This window comes from Lepus europaeus, chromosome 4, assembly GCF_033115175.1.
Source record: "Lepus europaeus isolate LE1 chromosome 4, mLepTim1.pri, whole genome shotgun sequence".
In the NCBI taxonomy this organism is placed as follows: Eukaryota; Metazoa; Chordata; class Mammalia; order Lagomorpha; family Leporidae; genus Lepus; species Lepus europaeus.
This window is the reverse complement of record NC_084830.1, coordinates 113336813-113362258: the sequence shown is the minus strand read 5'-3', so window position 1 is coordinate 113362258 and position 25446 is coordinate 113336813. Positions and strand designations below refer to the sequence as shown.

The window sequence follows — 25446 nt, the reverse complement described above, 5'->3', positions numbered from 1 at the left end:
TTTGAGGGATGGGCAAATGTGATATTGCAACCAGAGATGAAAGTGAGACCAGAGTTATTCCCTCTGTCTAGTTTGCAGTTGGTGTGGATGTGTTTGGTGTTCTTGCCTTTTTGCTCCAGAATAAGGGATGTGGCTTAATCAGCATGATAGGAAGTATGTGTCATTAAAAGTTAGGTCTCTAAACAGCAAGGCTGGAATAAGCTTTGCCTCTTACAAAATAAAGCAGATGTAGAAAAATCAACATCAGCCTTTCAAAATACTTCTAGGCTCATGTATCTAGTGCTTACATTGGCTTAACTCGACATGGCAACAAACTTCAAGAAAATAGTTTTAATGGAATTACCATGAAGGCATTTTATCAATGGTTTGAGTTTCTTAGACTGTCAGATTATGACTTGATGTATGTATGTATATATGCGTTTATGTTTTTTTGAAGATTTATTTATTTATTTGTATGTCAGAGTTATGCAGAGAGAGAAGGAGAGGCAGAGAGAGAGAGAGAGAGAGAGAGAGAGCTGTTCCATCTGCTGGTTCACTCCCCATATGGCCACAATGGTCAGAGCTGTGCTGATCTGAAGCCAGAAGCCAGGAGTTTCTTTTTCGTCTCCCACACAGGTGCAGGGGCCCAAGAAGTTGGGCCATCTTCTACTGCTTTCCCAGGCCATAGCAGAGAGCTGGATTGGAAGTAGAGCAGCCAGGGTTCGAACTGGCACCCATATAGGATACCAGCACTGCAGACAGTGGCTTTACCCACTACAACACAACACCGGCCCCTGCATTTATGTAGTTTTAAACAAAATATATAGCACTAAAATATTTAAATCAGAATACATAATAATTATATCTTCTATTACATTCTATGTGCTAGACATTTCAGTGATTTTATTCATTGTTTTATTTATTGTTATACCAAATCCTTTTACTGTAGAATACTTTCATATTCTTAATTTTTGACAGTGGGTAAGATAATATAAAAAGAGGTTAAGTAGCTTATTAGAGTTCTAACAGCCAGAAAAGGGCCAAGCTTAGTTCTAGCCCCCAAAGTGGGGCATCTGCCCCTATAAGTTTAAATAAACTAAAAACCAATGATCACCATCAAGGTTCTATTGAAGACTAATGGAACTTCCTTAGAATATCGCTTCAATGTTGATTTTAGAAGAGTATCTTTTGAAAGTAATATTTTTTAAGATAGACTTAATGGGGCCAGCACTGTGGTGTAGTGGGTGGGGCTGCCATCTGCAGTATCTGCATCCCATATGGGTGCTGGTAAGACCTGGCTGCTCCACTTCCGATCCAGCTCTCTGCTGTGGCCTGGGAAAGTAATGGAAGATGGCCCTGGTCCTTGGGTCGCTGCACCCTCATGGGAAGACCTGAAGGACCTGGAGACTGATGGGCATGCCCCAGCTGTTGCAGCCATTCGGGGAGTGAACTAGTGAATCGATCTTCTCTCTCTCAGCCTCTGCCTCTGCTTCTCTGTAGCTCCATCTTTCAAATAAATAAATAAATCTTTAAAAAAAAAAAGATGCACTTAATGACCTTAAGTAACATTGACAGGAACCCTGCCTTGCTCTCTCAATGTTAGAAGTCACATTTTTAGATTTGACTAGGCACAGAATATACTTGATGTTGCAGGAATTTTTTTTTTTTTTAGTAACATGTTTCCTTTCATTTTTTTTTCCTTCTCTTCCCTCTTTGTCTTCATCTTCTTCTTTCTCCCTACTTTCCTACTTTTACTCTCTTCCTGTAGTTTAATTCTTGCTTGTCAACTTTGCATTAGCATTCCATGTCAAGTTGCAACTTGTTAGGAGTGATTCTAACAAGATCCTCTTTACAAGCTATGGTCTGGTTTAAGGTCATAATATTTGAAGTGGCAAACACTGAACAGAATATCAGTTTGGGGTCCTCATTTAAAACCATTTTGTATTTGTCACCAGATGTATGTGCCTTTTGAAATCAGAATTTATGGAGGACTTAGAGGTTTAAAATCTAACAGGAGAGACAGTTGTTTAGAGTAGCAGTTAAAATGACCCTTGAGAAGTCTGTATACCCTATTCGAATGCCTCTGTTGGAATCCTGACTCTGCTTCTGATTGCAGTTCTCTGTTTTGTTTTTTAAAGACTTATTTATATATTTGAAAGTCAGAGTTACAGAGAGAGAGAGAGAGAGAGAGAGAGAGAGAGAGAGAAAGGCAGAGAGGGAGAGATAGGTCTTCCTTCCTCTGGCTCACTCCGCAGTTGGCCGCGATGGCTGGAGCTGCACCTATCCGAGGCCAGGAACTAGAAGCTTCTTATGGGTCTCCCACGTGGATGCAGGGAGCCGAAGACATGGGCCATAGCAGAGAGCTGGATTGGAAGTGGAGCAGCCTGGACTCCAACTGGCGCCTGTATGGGATGCTGGCACTGCAGGTGGTGGCTTTACCCTCTGCACCACTGCAATGGCCCCCCAGCTTCCTTTTAATGTGGACAGTGAGGCAGTGTGTTGAGGCAACAAGTGATGGCTCAAGTAGTTGGGTCCTTACCAACCACTGAGGAGACCTGGATTGAGTTTCTGGCTCCTGGCTTTGGCCTGGCTCAGCTTTTGGAAGTCATTCGGGAATGAATCAGCTTAAGAGATTTCTCCTGCTCTTATCATTCTTTGTCTCTCAGCCTTTCAAATAGAACAGTAAACTTCTAAAAGTTTAAGAATGTGACAACAGAAGGTAACAAAGTCAATTATTGTGGAAATTTACTTCTAATTTCTTTGCAGATAACCCATTTGTGTTGCTCCTAGAGCCACTAAGGCTATTGTGAACAGTACTTGACTGTTTTTATTTGATGGGCTACACCCTGTTCCTTCTTAGGATTCCTGTTTTATCAACACCCTCCCAAGTCCCACTTCCATTACTGTTACCACTTTATTCTGCATACAAAAGAAAAAAGCCTCATTTACCACACATTCCACATCAGCACTACAGATGAAACTTTTATGATTTTAAAAATAATAGAGAGAGTCAAAGTCAGAGACAGCTCTCATCTACTGGCTCACTCCCCTGATTGCTAGGGCTAGGCCCTATTGAAGCTAGGAGCTGGGATCCTGTTCCATGTCATCCAAGTGTGTGGCACACACCCAAGTACTCAATTCCTGCCAAAGGTATGCATTACAAGGAAGCTGAATTTAGAGACAGAGGTGGAGCATGAACCTACCCTCTTTGATATGGGATGCAGGTGTCCCAAATGGTGTCCTAAGTTCCATGCAAAGCACTCACTGCTTGATCCTATTTTTAAAAGATGAGGAAACTGAAGATAAAGGAGTGTCTTATAAAAGGTGATACATCTCCTTCAGGGTGCCACATTCTAGTATTCCACATTCCATTCCAGTTATTTCCTCCTTAATGTCCCAACATATCAAATTAAGCAAACTAGCACCAGTTGCTAGTATCATAGTAAAGGTTATTATTCATATGGCTCTCAAAGGCCTGAGGAATAGAAGCCTGAGTTCTCAGTGGAAGTGAGATGTGATGAGCTGGTTGCTGGGCACTGTGTTGACCGATTCCCAATGAATTATTTTGAGAGTCCTATTAGGGATACTGTCACAACCCTTGCTTTATCCATTAAGACCCCAAGGTGTGTTAGGGCAAGTCACCTCCTAATATCACATGATCAGTAAGCAATTGAGTTTACTTTCATTTCCATACCTCACTGATGCCAGCCTCTATACAATGTGACCTCCTGAAGTGTTTTGGATCCATTTCTTCTCTTTCCCAAGCTATAACCTATGTCAAAATTTCCTTGCACACCCACAGTTTCATCTGATGTTAGTTGTTTGGTTTCTCCTTGATATGGCAGGGTAAGGATCCAGGACAAGTGGTGGGTGCAGTAATTTGTACTTTCTCTGATTTTGCTGGCTGCATGCTGTAGCCAGCTGATCTGGACAAGCCCTACTTGGGAGAGCTGCTTCGAGTGTGTGCCAAGCTCAGGCGGCTGTAGCCTTTGATTAAGGGTATAAAAAGACATCTCTGGTCCCTGGCTCTTTTCTGCTTTTGTTCTTGTCCACAGGAGTGGTAGGGATGAAGACTGAAGAGGCTCAGTAGGCTAGCTGTGAAGAAAGTTAAAGAAAGCTTCTCTGTTACCTAAGGAATATAAATCACATATCACAAGTTTGCAAAGGGAAATTTGGACAGAGCTGTAGAGAATCCCAAGGCTCCTTAGGTTTTTTTTGAATCAGTTAGTACAAAGCACAGCCCAGCAAACTCATATATTGGGCCACCCTGAGTTATAGCAGCATCAATAACATATAGAACAAGAGCAAGAAAAAACGAAGGCAAGCAAATTTGTAATTTGCTTCCTGTTGATAAGAGAAATATTAAACATTATGAACATAATTATTCACCTTTATAAAGTATCCAGTATTTTCATGCAGAAACAGCTTATCATTTGATGTTTTCACCCAATCATTCAGTAAGTATATTGTAGCTTCACAACACAATAAGGGAGTTTTCAGCCCACCTAGAATCCACAGTACAGTCAACAGTACATGTGAGGGGGTAAGCTGGGAGTAAAGGGAATAAGAATGTTGATAGAGATATCTATAAAGTGATTTGTGCAACCACAGAAGCTGTCGTTTTCCCTGGAGGTGTGGGCTGAGGTTGTGCAGAGCAGCTGACAGTTGAAGTGAGTGTTGTGAAATGAATGGATCATCCTCCAGATGGTAACTGGCAAAGAGGAGGGAGAGTTCACATGCAGAGGAAGCCCCTGTGTCAAGATTTGATGAGGCAGAAGCTGTGGCCCACTTAGGGAAAGGTAGATCTTCGTGATAGTGGGGAGGTGTCAGACAGTAGGGTGACGAAGAAGACTGATACCTCTGGGAGTATGCCTTTGATATTAAAGGTTCATTTGATATCTGATCAGTTTCCAGTGATGATCTCTGTATCTGTTGGGTGTTTTATCACACATCAAGTAAGATTAGTGTTCTGTTGTTTACTCTTATAAATTACAAAGATGTGCAAATAACATTAAAGTTAGATGAGATCAGATGGGTGTTCCAAAATGATCATGAGACTGGGTAGATATTTGTCAAAAAGTCTTAAAGCATAAAATGACATTTTATTATTTCTCATTGAACATGCTCATTATTAAAATGTTTATATTGCTACAAAGGTTTACATATTTTTGCTTTTTGTTGTATCGGTAATCTGTGTCCACTATTTTAGTCAAAACACTGCAAAGTATGCTGTTATTTTGCTTCTGCTTTGTCCATCTTTCCTTCCCCCCTAAGAGTAAGGGATTGTAGTTTCAGTGCTTGTTTGCTTTGTTTTATTTTCTTCTCCTTTCCTCTGCCAGCACCTAAGGGGCCACGAAGACTTTATCAAACATAAACGTGGAAAGTCTCAGTGACTTAAGATAAGGCTGTTTATTTCTCATGCATAACATACCTCTGTTGTGGACTGGTTTTGAGCTCTGCTCCTCATGATCCTCATTCAGGCACACAGGCTAAGGCAAGCTTCATTATATGGATCACAGGTTGCAGAGGCAAGAGTAGAAATATGGAAATTCATGTTCTCTCTTGTTAAAGACTAATAGCAAAGATGACAAAAATGTCCCCCTTGCTCGGCCAGCACGGCAGCTCACTTGGCTAATCCTCTGCCTGCGGCGCCAGCACCCCGGGTTCTAGTTCCAGTTGAGGCACCGGATTCTGTCCTGGTCGCTCCTCTTCCAGTCCAGCTCTCTGCTGTGGCCCAGGAAGGGCAGTGGAGGATGGCCCAAGTGCTTGGGCCCTGCACCCGCATGGGAGACCAGGAGGAAACACCTGGTTCCTGGCCTCGGATCGGTGCAGCGTGCTGGCCGTAGCAGCCATTTGGGGGGGGGGGGGGTGAACCAACGGAAGGAAGACCTTTCTCTCTGTCTCTCTCTCTCACTGTCTAACTCTGCCTGTCCAAAAAAAAAAAAAAAAAAAAAAAAAGACTTTCTTTTAAAAGCAGTGAAAGAAGTACAGTCCTATTGTGTGCCTTAAAAATCATGAGACCCAGTTATTTCAGTTTCATATTGTCTCTTATTATGTATTAGTCAGCTCAAGGTGCCATAACAAAGTATTATCAACCAGGTGGCTTAAGTAATAGAACGTTATTTTTTTTCACCATTCTGTAGGCTGGATATCTGAGATCAGGGTGCTAGCATGGTCTGGTTCTTGTGGGGACCTTCTTCCTGGCACGCAGATGGCCTCTTTATTGCTGTTGCCTCCCATGACACGCAGAAAGAAAGCAAGAGCAGGTGTTCCTTTCTCTTGTTGTGAGGGTTCCTGCTGTATAAAACCAGGACTTCATCACTGTGACCTCATTTGCTGTTAATCACCCCCTTCTCCAGAACCATCACACAGCATTAAGACTTCATTACATGAATTCTAAAAGAACACACTTCAGTCCATTGCATTATACTCCTGCTTCGTTAAATTCACGTCCCTGCACACACAATTCAGCCCCATGCATCTACTGAGTTCAGCATTGCTTTTGAAGTCTCAACTCCAGATTCTCATCTAACTAATGTTTAAATAATTTGTGGGTGAAACTTGAGTTATGATTGACTCTGTACAGTTCCTGTGCAGTTGTGACCCTGTGAAACCAGACAAGTTACATGCTTCTAAAATACAGTGGTAGGCAGGAATCCAATAAAAATGCCCATTTCAACAGGGAGAAATCAGAAAGAAGAAGGGGTTGACAGTCCATAGGCAATTCCAGAACTTAGTGAGGCAAATTCTGTTGGATTTTAACACTTAAGAATAACCCTCTTTGGCCTAATAGTCTTCCTTTGAGGCCCACTAAGGTGGCACCGTCTCCTACATGACTTTGTGGGATGGTGGTGCCCCTTGGAGTTCCTGTGAGTATGGCCCTGCCCCTGAGGTGCTAGGTGGAGTTATCCTGGCCACCCAAAATGCAGAGACAACCCTACCCTTGAAAACAGGAGAGAGAAGATTCTTGCTACAATGGCTTGTGGAAGAAGTAGCAGCTCTGTTGATCTCTTTATCCCTTTTCCTTTCATTGAAGAATAGGGCACGTTCACCACAGAGTAGCTCTGTGCTTTGGTCCTTTTGAATCTGGGACCTCTGAAAACCTTCCTTCACTATGTCCTCTTTCCACTCTCCCATTTAGTCAAACTGGAAGTATTTTTGGTGGTTCGATGCCATCTCTGTCCCCAGCTTTGGCTGAGGTTGCTGATCAAGTCCGTGAGTCCCACCCATGCTCCTTATATTTACTGTTTTTTTCAGCCACAATTATAGTGTTCTGTTTAGAACAATTTTTCTCTCTTTTTATCACATGACTTGTAAGAGCATTTTCTCTGTCTTCAAATTCGGTTTTTGTTTTTGCTTAATAATTCCTTCTTCATTTTTCTTCTTTTACCTTTACTGTAACAGTCAGGAGGAATCAAGATGTTCCATGATGCTCTAGAGGTGACCTCCAAAATGCATTTGTCGGACACTCAATCCCCAATGCAACCATGCAGGGAAGTGAAGCCTATTGGCAGACTCCTGAAGAATGGTTTAATGCATTAAAAAAGGTCTTGAAAGGGGGTCTTTGTTCTCTTCTTAGCCTTCATTCACATAAAGACAAACATTCCTCCCCTGGAGGAAACATCTTTGATGGAGAGAGAAGCCCTCACCCCAAATACCAGCCCCTTAAGTTTGAACTTCCTAGCATCTAGAACTGGTAGAAATAAATTCCTGTTTTTTAATAAGTTACCCTGTCTTAAGTGTTTTGTTAGAGCACTTTGCTTAGAAATCTACTCAGATAAATATATACTTTAAACACATGCAAGTCCTACCTTCCACAAAACACTAGGACACAGTACAGCTAAGTGCTTTGCCTCTTGAACATAAGGATAATTTTTCCTCCAATTGACTCTGTGAGAATTGCCCCTGATATAGGGCACACATACCCTAACACTTGAAGCCTCTAGCCTCTAGTGTCTAATGTCACTTTCATATGTTAATGAATAGTAGGGTTCAGTACCCTCTTCTTGATGCTAAAATATGTATTACTTTAGATGGCCATAACAAAATACAATAGACTAGGTGGCTTAAATAATAGAAATTTATTTTCTAATGGTTCTGGAAGTTAAGTATTCAAGATCATTGTACCATCATGGTTGTCAGGGTGCCAGCATGGTTGTCAGGGTGCAGCATGATTGTCAGTGTGCCACCGTGGTTGTCCGGGTGCCAGTGTAGTTGGGGACTGCCAAGGACTCTTTTTGACTTGTACAGTGCTACTTTCTTGCTGTATGTTCACATGACAGAAAGAGGTCCCAATGTCCCCTCTTCTTATATGGGCAGCAGCTCTGTTAGGTTTGGGCTCCACTCATGAGCACATTTAATCTTAATCACCTCCTTAAAGGTTGTATCCTCAATATAGTTGCTTTCTTCTGTTGTCTACTGAGGTGTGAGGAAAATACCCGAAGTCAGACTGCAATTGATAACTAAATGCATGTACTACATTTTTTTTAATGTACTACATTTTTTAAAAATGAATTAACCAATAAAGCTTGGTCCTTAATTTGAGATCATTGCTCATTAAATTAAATTTTCTGAGGTAATTATATTTTTGTTTTGTCTTTTAAAGCCTGGTTATGATATCTCTCTGACAGATGTGTCTGAGAGATAGCATACTACAGTAGAAGTCTGTGGCGTAGGATGGGAAATTTCACTGGAGCAACCATATTCGTTACATGTCAAAAATTACCCTCTTCATGAAATGTAGTAGTATTAGAGATGGAAGAAACCTTTTTTTTTTTAAGATTTTATTTATTTATTTGAAAGCCAGAGTTACAGAGAGAGAGAAGGAGAGGCAGAGAGAGAGGTCTTCAATCTGATGGTTCACTCCCCAATTGATTGCAATGGCCAGAGCTGCGACAATCTGAAGCCAGGAGCCAGGAGTCTCCTCCAGGTCTCCATGTGGGTGCAGGGCCCAAGGACTTGAGTTATCTTCTACTGCTTTCCCAGGCCATAGCAGAGAGCTGGATAGGAAGTGGAACAGCTGGGTCTTGAACCAGCGCCCATATGGGATGCTGGCGCTTCAGGCCAGGGTGTTAACCCACTGTGCTAGAGTGCCAGCCTCTGGGATGGAAGAAATCTTAAAAAAAAAAAAAAAAAACATGTTCTGGCCAGTGCCGTGGCTTACTAGGCTAATCCTCTTCCTAAGGCACCGGCACCCCGGGTTCTAGTCCCGGATGGGGGCACCTGATTCTGTCCCAGTTGCTCCTCTTCCAGTCCAGCTCTCTGCTGTGGCCCAGGAATGCAGTGGAGGATGGCCCAAGTGCTTGGGCCCTGCACCCACATGGGGAACCAGGAGGAAGCACTCGGCTCCTTGCTTCGGATCAGTGCAGCGCCGGCCGTGGTGGCCATTAGGGGAGTGTACCAACAGAAGGGAGACCTTTCTCTCTGTCTTTCTCTCTCTCACTGTCTAACTCTGCCTGTTGAAAAAACAAAACAAAACAAAACAAACAAACAAACAAACAAAAAAACTATGTCCTACAACTGAATCATCTTAATTGTAAATAAAATGACTTGCCTAAACTCATTCATTTATCTAGTACTAAACTAGGGCTAGAATTCACATGTTTGAGATGGGGAATCCTATCCAAGTAGAATAAGTTTACCTCCTTCTAGAAATTGAATATAAATGTTTTATATGTATATATATATATATATATATATGCACACACATCTATAATTATGTAAATGAGTGTATCTGTCTATATAATTTAAAGTAAATAAAATTACAGATAAAAACATTTACTCATGCCTGAGTCCATGACCATCTGAATTGTATTTGCTATTGTTACCTGAGATTCACTAGCTAGAACCAATAAATTTTGAAATAAAATCCATCTCTGCTTGGAAATCAGTGTTCTAGGGAGAAATTCATTTATTAAAGTAGAAAATATATGCATGTGGGTAACTAGGCTTCTTTTGATGATTCACCAAAGAGACATCCCTATGAGTGATACTCAAAAGCACAAGTCAGGTTTCTCAAAGAAAGTCATTAACATGATTATGTTACCTTCATTCTTTCTAGCAATCAGCCAGGAGATTTGAATCTCATGATCCAGTTTCTCATTTCTGTTCCTGATTTCTGATTCTTGGGATTAGTGACAAGAAAAGACCTCAGAGAAAATGGGATACACTAGAAACTTGAAGAATATGAAGATGCCACGTCTGCTCTTATTTCTTAGAGTGTCATTCTTCACCACCTAAGGGCAGCAAAAAAGGTGGTGCAGCAGCCACCTGTTGACACCTCTCTATGAAGGTGAACCATAGGTGAAGGATGCAAGCTATCCAAGTCTCCTCTTGTCCTTTCCAGTATTTTCAAGCCTGAAATGAGTGTGCATAGGAACAGCAGGAGAGGAAGCTCAGCTTCCTTTGAAGGCCAAGAGAAAATGTCTGCTTCCTTAAGCCATTTCCTGGTCAGCAGCTTTCAGGGGACTTAAAGACCCTACCCCTACTCTCATTCATCTGAGTCATTTCTTTTGGTTTTGGAGTCTGTTTTGGAGTCTCGACATCTCTAAAACTTCATGTAAGCTGAAGAGACAGAAAGTGAGTGTGCAAGGTACAGTGAACCAAGAGAGTTGTGACATCACCCTATGTGGGGCGACTGGTGTAGCACGGCTCTCCTGCCACTTGGGCTTTACTGGCTGTGTCTGTCCAGCAGCCCATAGCTGAGCAAGAGGAAGCATATAGATTTCACTACTGGAGGCAAGAGTGTAGACAAAAATGTATTTCAACTTACCTTCTGTCATCTATGCAGCAAGTTCGTAAAGTTTGGGGTCCAGGATTAATTGAGGAGAAAGAAAGAAAACTGGTATAAAAAATGATTTATTGAAATTTTGTTTAGATTGTTTTCTTTGTAATTTTGCTAAAAGATTTGAAACTGCTTCTTTAATGGGAAGAATGCATGCTGGAAAAGACTATTAATATGAATGATGCTTTTTGGTAGAAATAAAGTTTTTTTAGTGACATTTAAAAATTTTTATTAATACTTTATGCGGTTGGCACAGGCCCCAGTATTGGAAAGGCGCTAATATTCCCGATTTCTTTAAATACTATATTTTGACAAACCAAAAGAGATGAATCATAAAATCTCAGCATAGGAGGGAATGTTATTTGGCAACACACTAACCCTAATAATTTTATTTTTTTTTTAATTTTTATTTTGCTTTAGAAAAGAAACTTTTTTCTTTTTATCTTTGAATATCATCTAATTACCTCTGACCATTTAATTCAATGGAGTAATACAGAGCAAAAAGTAAATAATCACTTAAAAGAGATCATAACGTGAGCTTTACCAAAATCTGATTCCTAAATAAGTTTTCTGCTTCTGAAAGCATACAGTAGTAAGTGTGACACAAGGAAACATACCATAGAATTTCGTCAGGCCTGGGACAGAAAGACTTAGCCCTATGGTCAAGAGTCTTTTCCTCAAGCCTGCTAGGTATGAGTTAGCCTGAGAAAGTCATTTGGGAACAAAATATTTTAGCCTACCTGTTAACAGATGATTTAAGAGTAAAGGAAGGATTCTACCCTCTTTCCTCCTTTCTTGCACCAAATGGTATCAAAAATGATGAGCAAACAAAATGCATTTATTAAATTATGGTTAACTTTCTTGCTATCAATGAAAAGTATATGTAACAGTCAATCAGAATTCCTTATCAGTATGAGGTGGCTTTTATCCACACACACTGTTGCTTTAATTTCACATGGCATTAAGAAATAAAAAGAGCCATTTTATTTAGTCTACATAGTTATTTTCATTAATAAACATACTATTTATCCAGTAAATATACCTGATATGTGCAAGTATTTTTGTTAGATGTTTAGAGATATGAAAATTTGCTCTCATGCCACAGATAAGAAAATGGGTAAAATGGATAATGTTCAAGGTCCATTCTTTTTTTTTTTTTTTTCTTTTTTGACAGGCAGAGTGAACAGTGACAGAGAGAGAGAAAGGTCTTCCTTTGCCATTGGTTCACCCTCCAATGGCTGCTGCAGCTGGCGCGCTGTGGCTGGCGCACCACGCTGACCTGAAAGCAGGAGCCAGGTGCTTCTCCTGGTCTCCCATGGGGTGCAGGGCCCAAGCACTTGGGCCATCCTCCACTGCACTCCCGGGCCACAGCAGAGAGCTGGACTGGAAGAGGGGCAACTGGGACAGAATCCCGTGCCCCTACCGGGACTAGAACCCATTGTGCTGGAGCCGCAAGGCAGAGGATTAGCCTATTGAGCCGCGGTGCCAGCCCCAAGGCCCATTCTTACTTTGAGGTGCAGTGACAGATTGCTGCTGTAGTTTCTTCCATGAAGGGAGAGAGAATTCTTCACTTGTGAGGTAATCTGTATGCCACACTTTTTTGGGTGTTAGCAAAAGTCCTGAGACTCCTGGATCAGAGGCAAAGGAAAGTCTTACTCAGAGCCATAGAAATAGCCAGGATACTGGTATTTGTGGCAGTTCACCCAACCCCAGTTCTTAGAGAAGAACAGGTCATACCTGTATGCATAATGGGGTGAATTACAGGAGAAGGGTCCTAGGCTTAGGGAAACTGAATGTTTTATAACTGGCAGCAAGCATGCCTACTCCTTTGCTCCAGAGAGGGAAAGCTATCTCCTCTAAGGCTATTTGATATGCAAACATCTGTGTGAAAAAAATTTACAAAAATATACTCCATTTCTCTGTTTATAAGATATGCAGAAACCCATGAGACCCCCTAGAGAATTATCTCCCAATAGCTTCTCATCAATAAATATCATTTACATTGGCACATCTTTTCATTGGCATATGACATACATAATTTTTTCTTAGCAAGGGAATAGAATTAAAATAAAATATCACATCCTGGCTAGATGCTGTACTAGAAGCTAGAGTTATGATGTTGAGAACACAATGGACAATCTAATGGTCTATAGAGACAAGTTAAGCAATTTCTCAAATGACTTTCTATCCTTCTCATTAATCTATTTATATTTATTTATGAAAAGTCTCCTGTCTATATGCCCAGCACTGCAGTAGGTGTTAAAAAGAGAAGTAAATCAAACTTAGGTGCTTCTCTTTATGGACATTGAGCCTTGGTAATTACCTTTCATGTATGTGATGTCACAGTACCCTAGTGGATGAAAACAGAAGACTGCCAGGAAACAATGGGCTAGTCCCTCCCCTGCACTCCTTTTGAGATGCTTGAAAAGGTAGTGTCACTCTGAACTCTGGGAGGAGGCCAGGGGATGTTTCCATCTTCCTTTAAAACTGGACCAAAGGAGTTGCTTTTCCAAATCCTATCCATTCCATAAGTCTGGCTTAGAGTTTGGGGAGGAATTGTTCAAATTATATGGGAGGCAGTTCTTTGAAAGCCCCAGCTAACATTAAAAGAAAACAGGAGATTTACCACATGAGGCCAGACTTAATAATACATAACGAATTGCAGCTCTTTTTGGGAATCCCCCTAGGTGCCATTCCTAAGGATTCCAAGTGTTTAATTGAAATTTCTTTGGGGACAGTGGTAATCATTCACTTAAGCATTATATTTATATTTGCAAGTGAAGGCAGGAAGTCAAAGGGTAACAGAGCAGTGAGTGTAGTGGATGCTTTTTAGCTGGAGGCCATGACGGGCTGGCAATTCTCAGAGGAGTGCTTATCCTGGAGACAGCTTGCTTAGGTTGTCCTCCAGGGACGAAGGAGGAGGACAGCCATGTGACTGACAGCTGTTTCTTTCTAGACTAAGAGCGAAAACATGGTCCTTTTGCAGCCTGTTTGATTAAACTATTTTCATTCTAGAGGATTAAAGAAACCTCAGGATGGAAAGTTATTCCAATATAGATTTATTCTTAGAAAGGCTACTCTTTTCCCTGTGGTTGCCATAGAGTATTTAAATCCCTGGGGGACTTGTGCCTTCATGATTTTCAAAGCACAGTTAATGAGTACCTATTATTCCAGGAATGCTTTAGCCATGGACTTTGGTGATGGAATCAAAAGAAACATCATAATGTTTCAGTGACACTGCTTTCTTGGTGTTCTCACATTTCCTGCCTTTCTTTCTTTTTAAGATTTGTTTATTTATTTGAGAGGCAGACAGAGAGACAGAGAGAGAGATCTTCCATCAGCAGGTTCACTCCCCAGATGGCCACAACAGCTGGAGTTGAGCCAATCCCAAGCCAGGAGCTTCTTCCAGGTCTCCCACTTGGACGGATGGGCCCAAGCACTTGGGCTATCTGTCCACTGCTTTCCCAGGCCATTAGCAGAACGCAGGATGAGAAGTGGAGCATCTGGGACTGGAACTGGTGCCCATATGGGACGCTGGTGCTGCAAGCAGAGGCTTAACCTTCTATGACACAGCACTAGCCCCACCTGCCTCATTTCAGTTCATGATAGGAAAGAAGTAGATTAACTTCAACCAGTTGATTCCATGTTCTTTACATCTTCAGTGTTGCTGTTGCCTGGTTTTTCCTGGGCGTTTCCCCCATCTGTGCAGAGAAACACTTCCATGCAACCGGCCTAGTTCTTTACCAGCTTTGTTTAGGTATAATGTGCAGATCACCAAATTGCCTCTTCATTATGCAGTGGATTGAATTCTAGTAAATTTCCGACATGTACACCAATCACCACAATCCAATTTTAGGACATCTCCATCACCTCATAGTGATTACTCAGGCTCCTTTTCTCCCTCCTTCAGACTTAGGTCATGCCTGATTTACTTTCACTTTCTCAGTGCAATAGTTTATGCTGTTCATTTAATAGCCTAGGTTTAGTTTCCCCAGCCATAAGGCTACAGTCAATATTTTTGACGATGGCAGATATTACCATCCTTATTTTATAAATGAGGAAGTTGAGATTCAGGGAGACCCGGAGATTTACACAAGATCCCAGGGCTAAGGAGCTGCAAAATGTGAACTTTGTTTAGTGTGATTCCAAACTCCCTTTGCGCTGTGCCGCACAATCTCTCCTAGTTGGAAAGTGAGCTGGTTGTGGATCTTAATAGAAGTTGGAGATTATTCAAAGATTATATATATATATATATCCTTTCTCAATTCCCTTATCATTGGTATTTCTACATAGGAGGGAACTTCAAAAGGTTTGTGGAAAATGGTATTAGGAGATAAACTTATTTTAATGCAAAAAATTTTTGAAATCCATGCATAATTTTTTCAGAATATGTATTTTTCCTTAAACTCTTTGAAGAATCCTCCTATGCATGCTTTTAAATTTTTTTATATCAAAATAAACTTGTATTTTAATTCTATTTTTCTGTGAACTTCTTGAAATCTGTTATGTATAGCCTCTCTCTCTCTCTCTCTCTCTCTCTCTCTCTCCCTCTCCCCCTCTTTCTTTCTCTCTCTCCCCTCCCTTCCCTCCCCTCCTCGCTCTCTGTCTGGTGGTTGTATTAGGGTTTGACAGCTGACACTTTTCTGATGCTAGCTTATGTAATAGTTGTTTTCTTTTGTATTAAAAATTTATGCCATCATATCTTTTCTCATATGTATGAAAATATCATAAAAACTTTCTGCATTGAAGGAAAATATTGCTCATATTGAAAGACAATGTTATAATAGTACATCTTGAGCAGCTAATTCTTTAGGTGAAATATTTGAATATTTAGTGTAGGGTGTATCTTGTGCCTATAAAACTAACTGAAAATAGAACTTTGTGAAAAATAAGAATGGTAATAGGAGAGGAAGGAGAAAGAAGGGTGGGAGTATGAGTAGGTGGGAAGTATCACTACATTCCTGAATCTGCATATAGGAAATATATGAAATTTGCATACCTTAAATAAAAGTTTTTTTGAAAAGATCCTAGCTGGACAATGATTATTCATAGCTAGCTGGTTTTTTTTTAAATTTTTAGTACAAATAATCTAACATGTCAAAGTAATGCTGAATTATATGAAGTTGGGCTAGTGAGAATTTTAATAAAAGCTCAGTTACCAATCCATGACATTGCAGCAGAACATAGAGTAGAGCAGTAAGAACGTTCTTGGAGTTGCCAAAATTTGATTTTGAGTTCCTGTTCTATTGAACATTTTCATTTTTTTCATTGAATCACTTAATTTTTCCTAGTTATCAGTTATTTGGTACTAAATGGGTCTAAATAAATAGTAGTTATTGGCATGAGCAAGTTCACAATAGGAAGTCAATATTTTATCTTTTGGATCATTTGATTTTGTCCCTTTCCTATAAAAGACAACTGTAAACAATTCAATATTGACTACATTATTATGGGTAAATTTAAATGATGGTTCAGGAAACCAGCATGTATATAAAGAATGGACCACAGTTAAATTTAATTTCTTACTCCTCTGAAGTCTAAAATCATTGGTGCCAGCAAACATCTTCATCTCCTCCAATGGTGATTCAGGAACAAGGCTTCTTTTCCCTGTGGACCCCACCATCTTGAATTCATCATTGCTGGTATCTTTTGTACTATGAGGGAAAGAGAACATGGAGAAGGTGCATTTGATTTTTCACCTCTGCTTTTTACTTTTTTTAAAGACTTATTTTATTTATTTGAAAGACAGAGTTACAGAGAGAGGTAGAGACAGAGAGGTCTTCCATCTGCTGGTTCACTCTCCAGATGGCTGCAATGGCCAGAGCTGTGCCGATCTGAAGCCAGGAGCCAGGAGCCTGGAGCCTCTCCCAGGTCTCCCACACGGGTGCAGGGGCCCAAGGACTTGGGCCATCTTCCACTGCTTTCCCAAGCCAGCTGGATCAGAAGTGGAGCCAGGACTAAAACTGGCACCCATATGGGATGCCGGTGCTTCAGGTCAGGGCTTTAACCTGCTGTGCCACAACATCGGCCTCACCTCTGCTTTTTAAATGACCCACATTGTTACTGCCCCACTCGATTGGTAAAGAACTGGATATGTGGCCTAATCTAGATGTAGTAGGAATGGAGTGGTGTTTCCTTGCTGGACAGCCAATTGTAGTGACAATTCCATGCCCTGGAAGGGAAAACAATGATTGTTGGTAGCCTGTTGATTTTCTTTGACATTCAGTCCTGATCTCCCAGCAGATTAAAGGACATTAAAGGACAGCAGATTAAAGGAAACTTAATGGATTCTTGGACCTGGAGCTAATAAGGTCTTGGAGGGAGAACATGATGAATAATTTAGTTTCCTTGCTTTTAAGTGAGATAGTAGTACTCATTAGCTATGCTCAGATGTATTCTGGCCCATTGTAATGGCTGAAATAGAAAAACAAAACTGTTGTGGTTGAAGGGCGTTGGAGGCAGGACCACTCTCAACTCCTTCTCATTCATGGCAGACCCACTGTAGAATCCATGGGGATTCAGGAAAAATGTTAAGATCACCACAGTAGACAATTTTAGAGCCCCTTCCTCTCTCCACATTCTCAGATTTAAGATCTTTATTCCCTTTTATTTGTTAAAAATATATTTAAATGATCATTGCAGGAAATCTAGAGCAGAAACAAGACTGGCAGCTCAAAACCCTATTTTATTTGAACTACACTTTAAGAAATCATGCCTTTCTGCTGCCATGAATAAATAGGTAAAGATATCATAAAATCTGAATTTTAGGCTCTTCTACAAAAATGGCAACATCAGCAACAAAGGTCAGCCTTCTGGATTGGCAGAAATGCACCGAAGCGGAGGCACAGCTGCCTTTTCGGAGGGAGCCCGTGCTCTGTTCCTTTTTTCCCCAGGCCTCCCTGCTCCTTTGCCCTTGACACTTGCTAACTTGGCTCTTTTATATTAACGGCCTAGCTTCTGTAATTCATCTGAATTTTTAAAATATGATTTCATGGAAAACTGTGAGACCTTGTTGAAATTTTTATCTTTTTCAGGCAAGCAGATAATTATTAAAAACTTTTGAGTGAGAACAAATTGAATCTCCGCTTTCAATTGTTCTTCAACCTATCTTTCATGGAAAGTTCTGCTGTGTGATCTTTTCCTTTATGGAAGACATTTATTTATAAAAAGAATTTTCCATAATAATTATTCCCTCACCCCCTGTGTTACTCCCTGTAGCCTTTGGCTTACAGGATTTCAGGTTTCTGCTCTGAATTAATTTAAGTAGTGATTTTTCTCTTTCTAGACAAAGATCTACACAGCAACAACACATATGAGAAAAGAAATGATGGCACCTTTTTTTTTTTTTTTTTTGTCTTTTTGGGCAATCTTCTTCTTAGAGTTTTAGCTAATAATGTCTTTGTGAGGATGTGTAGTCAAACTCTGACATATGTCATGGTTGTCAAAGTCGGCATTAATGCAAAATAATAAGTTATTTAATATAGGATTCAACTTTATTATTTTTTCAAGTAAGCTGTCTATCACCAAGTTCTGAAGTGGATTTCTTTAAAGTCTCACTGTCTCCAGAGAAAAAGGGGAAAAGGCAGTGTGTCCCTGGACAGGATCTATGACTCATTATGTCAATCAAACCCCACTTCAGAAGGGAATAAAGAGATTTGTATCTCAAAGCTGCGCATAACGACTCCTCGGCTTTTCATTTCATATTTATGAGCAGTTTACTTTGAAGTGTTTATCAGCCAATGCGCAGCAACATGAGGGAGGCTTGCCCGAAACCATCCTCATGTGTCTAATCTGTGAAATACTTGCGGAGCAGGCTGCCTCATCAGCGCATGCCATGCAAAAATAAATACATAAATAAACTTTTTGTTATTCGAAGTCTTGGAGCCACGTCTTTATATGAACTATAAAAAAGGGATAAATGGTGCTGAACATTTTGCAGTTGGTGTAACCCAGGGAACTTGGCTCTGTGATGTGCGAGGGTAGGGGTGGGGGAGGGGACAGATAATTTCTTCCTTGAAATAAACCCTGTTAGGGTGCAGAGAAAGAAAAAACCACATTCATGACTTCTGAGATGGACTGAGGTTTTGGGTTCATTCCATTGAACCACATGATAGCAGTGAATTGCATAAGATTTTTGGTTTTTAAATTCCTTTTTTTTTAAGGGTGTATTTTTCAAATGATTAGAGACAGAAGCACTAAATAAAAGCCGATTTAGATTTTTTTAAAAATGCACATTTGAACTTCATGCATATTTTTAGATAAATAAGACATAAGGGAAATTTAGGGAAGATGAAGAAGAGAGAAGCATAAAATAAAATAAAACACAAATTCTTGACAAATGGGACTGGTATATGTCTCTGTGTTTAGTCTGCCTGTGTGTCTTTGTTAAGTATTAAATTAGACCATGTCTGTGAAGGCCTTACCCCCACATCCAAGGTTTCCAGTGGTGGTGATTGGTCAGAAACACCAAGGAGAACTGGCCTATGTGTGTGTGGGAGGGAGTAAGGGAAAGCTGTCAAGCCAGCAAGCAGTGTCAGAGGCCTGTAATGATTACCTATTGAGACTAAGGGACACCCAGTTCTCTACTTCTTTACATTGTATCCCATGTGCTCATTTCTCATTTATAGCAAAAAAAATCATGTTTAAAGAAATAAACCTAATTCACTTTGATCATCTATAAATTCTTTCACGGATTTGAACAGTTGGGAGCTGTTCCTTTGCAAAAGGCACACAATCCTGTTGCCCTTTTACTGTACATTCTCCCCAGGGCTCCCCTTCCGTGTCTCCCCTTCCCCTTGGCCCATCTTCCAGAACCCTAATTGGGAAAAATGGCTGGGTGCCTACTCTCTCACCAGAAATACATAATCTCAGAAGTTTAAAGTGGAAGGTCTTTACACCCAACTAGAAAGCATAGCTTGTGAGAGAGCGTACTGACTTTGAAGTCAAAAAAGAAATGTTTAAATTGAGTCCTCTCCACCTACTCTTTATGTGGCCTTGGGAATGTGATTTCTTTCTTTTGAGAGTCATGCCTTCCTCAGAATTTTGCTGAAAAATTATGAGCTTTTGCATGTAAAGAGTTTATAACCCAGTCTTAATGCGCAGCACGCAATCAATACATAGTAAAGTGTAAATGTGTATCGAATGAATGAGTGAATGAATGAATGATGGCAACCCTTCTCATTCCATCCTATTGTTAGAAGAAGAACCTGGAGAGTCAATGAATGAAGAGGTTTTCCCAAGGTGGCATGATTGCCGGGCAGGATCTTGTTTTATTTTCTTTCTTTTTTTTTTTTTTTTTGAGATTTATTTATTTATATTTTTGGAAGAGTGATAGAGAGGAAGAGGGAGGGAGGGAAAGAATTAGAGAGAGAGTCCTGCAACAACTAGGACTGAGCTGGGCCAAAGCCAGGAGCCAGGAACTCCATTTGCATTTCTGATGAGGGTTGCAGAGACCTAAATTCTTGGGCCATCACCTGCTACCTTCCCAGGTGCATTAGCAGGAAGACAGATCAGAAAGGGAGAAGCTGGGATTTGAACCACTGCTCTCATAGGGAATTCCAGCATTGCAAGTGGTAGCTTAACCCATGGCACTACCCTTAGTATCTAGGGAACAGGAAGACATTTACTCTCTCCTGTGTCTGCCTTCTCACACCTGCTAGTGTCCGGTGGAATAGAAAATAGGAGTGTCAGGATTAAGATGTGAAAGTGCTAGTATGATTGTACATTTTTATGTTCGTCTTCCCTATTAGCCTGTGAGATTCCCCCAAAGCTTTTCCATCTGTGTGTCTCTGGTTGGTTCTTAGGATACCTTTTGGTCTGGGTGTAGACCAAACTGAACTAATCAGTGTGATATGAGCCAGGGGTGCCCTGAGTGTGTGCAGCAGAATGGCAGCTGTTCTTGGGGAGACTGAAGCACAGTAGAGAATAAAGGCTGGTGTAGGAAAGTCCCCCAGTACCTTTGTGGGGTGTGTTCCTGACGATATCCACAGATAGGCTCTCTGAAAGAGCTCCTTTGATTATCTTACCCCAATGGAGATTGAACACAGGGCACAGAAGAGAAAGTGATTTGGAACCAATTCTGAGAGGAAATTGAAGCAAGAAGTGAGTGTTTGAAATAATAATCTGCTGTTGATCCCTAACCAACCTGAAATGAGGGCACAGGAATTAATGAGGCTCTTACCCTGTGACACAGGAATATCAGATTTGTGCCTGGGATACAGCAGTGTCCCCAGTGTTGTGCTCAGGTGCAAGGAGGGAGCCTTCCTGTGTGCACGTTGAGAGCAGAGCTATCTTCGTAAGCGAGACATTTCTTCTACAGATGAAGGCTCACACAGGGCCACAAAGTGTACATGATTTTCATAACGCTCCTGGAAAACCTCAGCCGAGAGAAACATCTCTGCAGAGGACCATCACCTTCCAGGGATGTGCCGGTTTTGCTGGGAAAAGGCAATGTATTAAGAAAGAAGCAGTCTACCAGCAGTGACCTCTGATTTAAAAAAAAAAAAAAGGTAGGGGATGAGGAAGAGAGGCAGGAAAGATGTGTCTCGGGCCTCAGCTCTGTTGGAGGAGTGACTTCATTGTGCTTCTGTGCAGCCCTGGAATCCCCCATTTCTCTGCTGCTCTAGGGAGGAAATTCTTCCCGCTTTCCACAGAGGGTGTTGATTCCTAAGGCAATACGCTTTGAAAAGAAGTTTTGATGAACGTCCTCTCTGAATACCAATAGTCAGGGATAGCAGAGCCCCTGCATTCTGGGAGATATTTTGGGAAGATGAGGAAGGGCCAAGGAAGTAGCCAGTAATGACTAAACAGTTGTTTCACTAATTAGAAGAGGCAGAATGATATTAACATTGGGCACACCTTGCCAGAACACCTGAGAACAGAGACCAGACACTGTCCCCCGTGCTTCTGAAAAAGCCAAATGGCCAGAGCATTGCATGTCGTTGAGGGAACTCTCATTATTTTTGCATTCTGGGATGGTAACAGTGTTAGAATACTGTGCAGATGCCTTTTCAAGATTGAGAAGGTTGGTGTTTTGATTTGTAGTGATTTTGGCCTTCTTCGAGTGTCAGAATTTCATGGAGGAAGCGGACTGCATTGTGTCTTTTGTAGACATCACACACTTTAGGCTTTTCTCAGCTGCTTCCTCTGCAAAAACTTGAAATTATATTTTGCAGTTGCATTGGAATACAGACAAATCTATTACCATTATATATTAACATATTCTAGAAAACCTAAAATTTTATTTTTTTCTGATTTTAGGAGAAATTAAAGATTTTTATCATCACATTAAAGTATTCTCAGCCCTCTATTATTGTGCAGAGTGTGCTAAGTGGATGTATGACTGTGGGAAGAAAGCTCTGTTGAAACGTGTGTGTGTGTGTGTGTGTGTGTGGCTTTGTTCAATGAAAGACCTAAAGTGTGAATTTTCATGCTTCAGGGTAAAGATATCTTGTCTAAAATATGTTGCCTTTATCTGATAGAAGGTAGAAGTTTGTGACATAATCCAGATTAATTACTGTGGACTTGGAATTTATACTTAGAACTTACAGTTTGGAAGTGACATTATTCACATATAACATATACCCTTCAATGTTCTCAGTTTTTGCCCTGACATAAGAGCCATCTTTTGAAAATGCATTGTTTTTGCATTGTATTTAGTATTGCTCCATTTTAAAAAAAAAGTTTATTTTTAAAGTCAGGGTTGTAGAGAAAGAGGGAGAGTCAGAGAGAGAGAAAGTGAGCTTCCATCTGCTGGTTCACTCCCCAGACGGCTCCAGTGGCCAGCGCTGGGCCAGGCCAATGCCAGGATCCAGGAACTGTATTGGGAGGTCTCTCTTGTGGGTGGCAGGGGTCAAGTACTTGGGCCATCTTCCACTATTTTCCCAGGCCATTAGCAGGGAGTTGGATCAGAAGTGGAACAGCCAGGACATGAACCACATCCCATGTGGGATGCTGGCATTGCAGTCAGCAGCTTTACCCACTATACAACAGCTATGGTCCCTGCTTCGTTTTTTAAAACTCAACATACTCAGCATAATTTAACTTTTTTTCATGTGATTCATGATAGGACTAGTAAATAATAAATTCAGTGTTAGGCATGCACAATTAAAAAAAAAAAGTTTGTTCCCAGAAGTTTCTGAAGTTTATTAAATTTCATGTGGTCCCTTAATTCTGCTCTGCAGTTGTGCTAAACTACTTTCTGACTTTTTCTAGATGTCATACTCCATTTTCTCTGCTCTCCTAAATCCCTGGCACCTGCTCCACATCCTTAATCAGAAACAAATTCCCAAACCACATCTCTCATCTACACACTGCTAGCACCTATACCCAGGTGCCATGCCTCCCTGCCTATCACTGTAAATAAGCAGTTGCTGCTCTTCCCCGGTGTGAAACTCTCACAGTGCACAAGCTCACAGTCACACTGGTCTCCTGAAGCTTGGTCCCGAGTTCTCCCACCTCTCTCTCCTAATTGAACTATCCTTTGAGCCCTGTCAGCATGTGAACATGCTATTATTTTCATGAACTTCGATCAGATACTTCCTCCACCAGTCACTGCCACATGTTTTACTACTCTTTGAAGCGAATGTCAGAACAGTTGTCTACCTCACTGCCTCTGACTCCTCTCGCTAGTTTCTGATGATACCTCCAATCACATTACCCTATATACCCCACCACATAATTGCTCCTATGAACTCACCATTGATGAATATGTTATCACATTGAAATTGTCAATTCTCTGTTCTCAGCTTAAATGTCTGTAGGAACATTTGGAACAGTTAATGATGGTCACCTTCTTGATACATTCTCCACTGTGATTTGTATTACTGTATACGTGGCTTTACTCCTTCTGCACTGATTGTTCTTTTCATACTCCTTTACTGCTTACTCCTCATTACTCCGAACTTCTTAGGTGAAAGTGACCTAGTACTCTGCCTTGATATTATTTTCTGTCTGCAGTTATTCCAAACAGATGACCTTATCCAGTTCTAAGACATTAAATATGGACTCTGCTAGTGATTCCCATATCTATTCTCTTTTATGGCTCATCTCTTGTATGTTCATCTATCTAATCAGGTCATTTTTTTGTATGTCAAATACATGATACAAACTCAACATGCCTAAGACTCAAATCTGCACTCAAATCTGCATGCTACTTATGTACACTTTCCCTCTCTACACCTGTTCTTCTGGTAATTTTCTCCACCTCAGGAGATGACAACTCCCACCTCAATCTTGACTCTAAAATATTGATGTTGCTTCCAATTCTTTTTGACATGGCCTGCTAGCTAATCCTACTATTGCCCACCATTTCTCTGCTACCATTGAATGAGTGGTGACCATCCTTCATAAATGCTTTCTAAGTGATCTCCTTAATATTTCTCCTGCCCCCAATATTCTAACACAATAGTCAGAATGCTCTTTTTAAAATGGAGATGAGATGCTGTAGTCCTTTACCCCAGAACAACACAATGGCTCTCCATTTCACTCTGAGTAAAAATCAGTGTCTTAAAATCAACTTAAAGCCCAGAGGATTCAGCTTTCTTCTTAATTCTCAGATGACTTATCTTATGTTTGTAGCATTGCTAACAATATTCTGTCCACAGAGTCCTTCTTGCTTTTCCTAAAACATATCAAGCATGTTCTCTCTGGGACTCTGTACTGATGTTTTCCTCGCCTCAGGTATTAGAAAGGCTAACTCCCTCCATTTCTTTAAGTCTTTGCTTAAATATCACATTTTCATTGAGCTTTCCTGGATCGCATTACTCAAAATATTCACAAGTGGCTTTACACTCTACTTTTTCTTTCTTCTTTTCATAGATTTTATCACCTTTTAAGATATTACATACCTATCTGAATCATTTTGTTAACTGTTTATCATCTAACTACCATGGCTAAATTAGAAACTGTAAATGTGAACATCTTGATCTATTTTATTTATTGATAAATCGCAAGCCATTAGAGTAAGGCTTAAAACTTAGTAAGCTCTGACAATATTGGTCACCTGAATGCATATATGCCTAAGTAGGGGACTTGACCTTGGTTTAAATGGCCCTAAGCCCATTTCTTGTAGGTTTGCATCTCTTCTCATGCATTATGTGTCTATTCCACTGTCTTTCTGCTGTTGGTATCACTCATTCATCTTGTGAAGTAATGAGATAGCCATGTGTTTTACCAATGAATGTTGATTACAGGAATGAGGGCATAAAAATCTTTATCACTGTTCTGCTGTTACTTTTTTGACTCTTATTTCCTATTTCTAAAAATTTTGATTGAGTGCTATATTCTCTATGTTAAGTATCTGATAGATATAGGTAAGTTTTTTTTATCTATGTGCATAAAAGCATATATATATTACTCAACTTTATAGATGAGAAAAGCGAAGATCAAGAGTTGAAAATTAACTAAATTGAATGCGATTAGACCTTAAGTAGTTTAGTAGCAATTCAGACTTTGGATTAATTGCTTCTGAAGTATTCTTAACCACACAAATATGTATTCTCTTGCCTAATGGAAAGTGAGCATGCCCTAACTGGCAGTATATCAGTCATAACGACTTAGTTTTGTGTATTTTTGTTTCATAATGTTTTTGATTTACTGGAACTTCCAAAGACATGAACTTGGAGGTATATCTATGTAGATTATTTCATTATATGCGCATGAAAATACTGGGTGATATGTAGTAA

General features: G+C 40.4%; 1 protein-coding gene across 9 annotated transcripts in view; it reads left to right on the top strand.

Annotated features, from left to right (window-relative positions):
* TENM2 (teneurin transmembrane protein 2) overlaps positions 1-25446 on the top strand; it is a 979180-nt gene that overhangs the window by 50359 nt on the left and 903375 nt on the right. For 2 of the 9 annotated variants that reach the window (XM_062189667.1, XM_062189668.1), the window contains exon 2: positions 690-699. The exons of the other annotated variants lie outside the window; for them this stretch is intronic. In XM_062189667.1, the coding sequence (XP_062045651.1) occupies positions 690-699 (10 nt within the window). The remainder of the gene's footprint in view (positions 1-689; positions 700-25446) is intronic. 9 annotated transcript variants of the gene reach the window in all.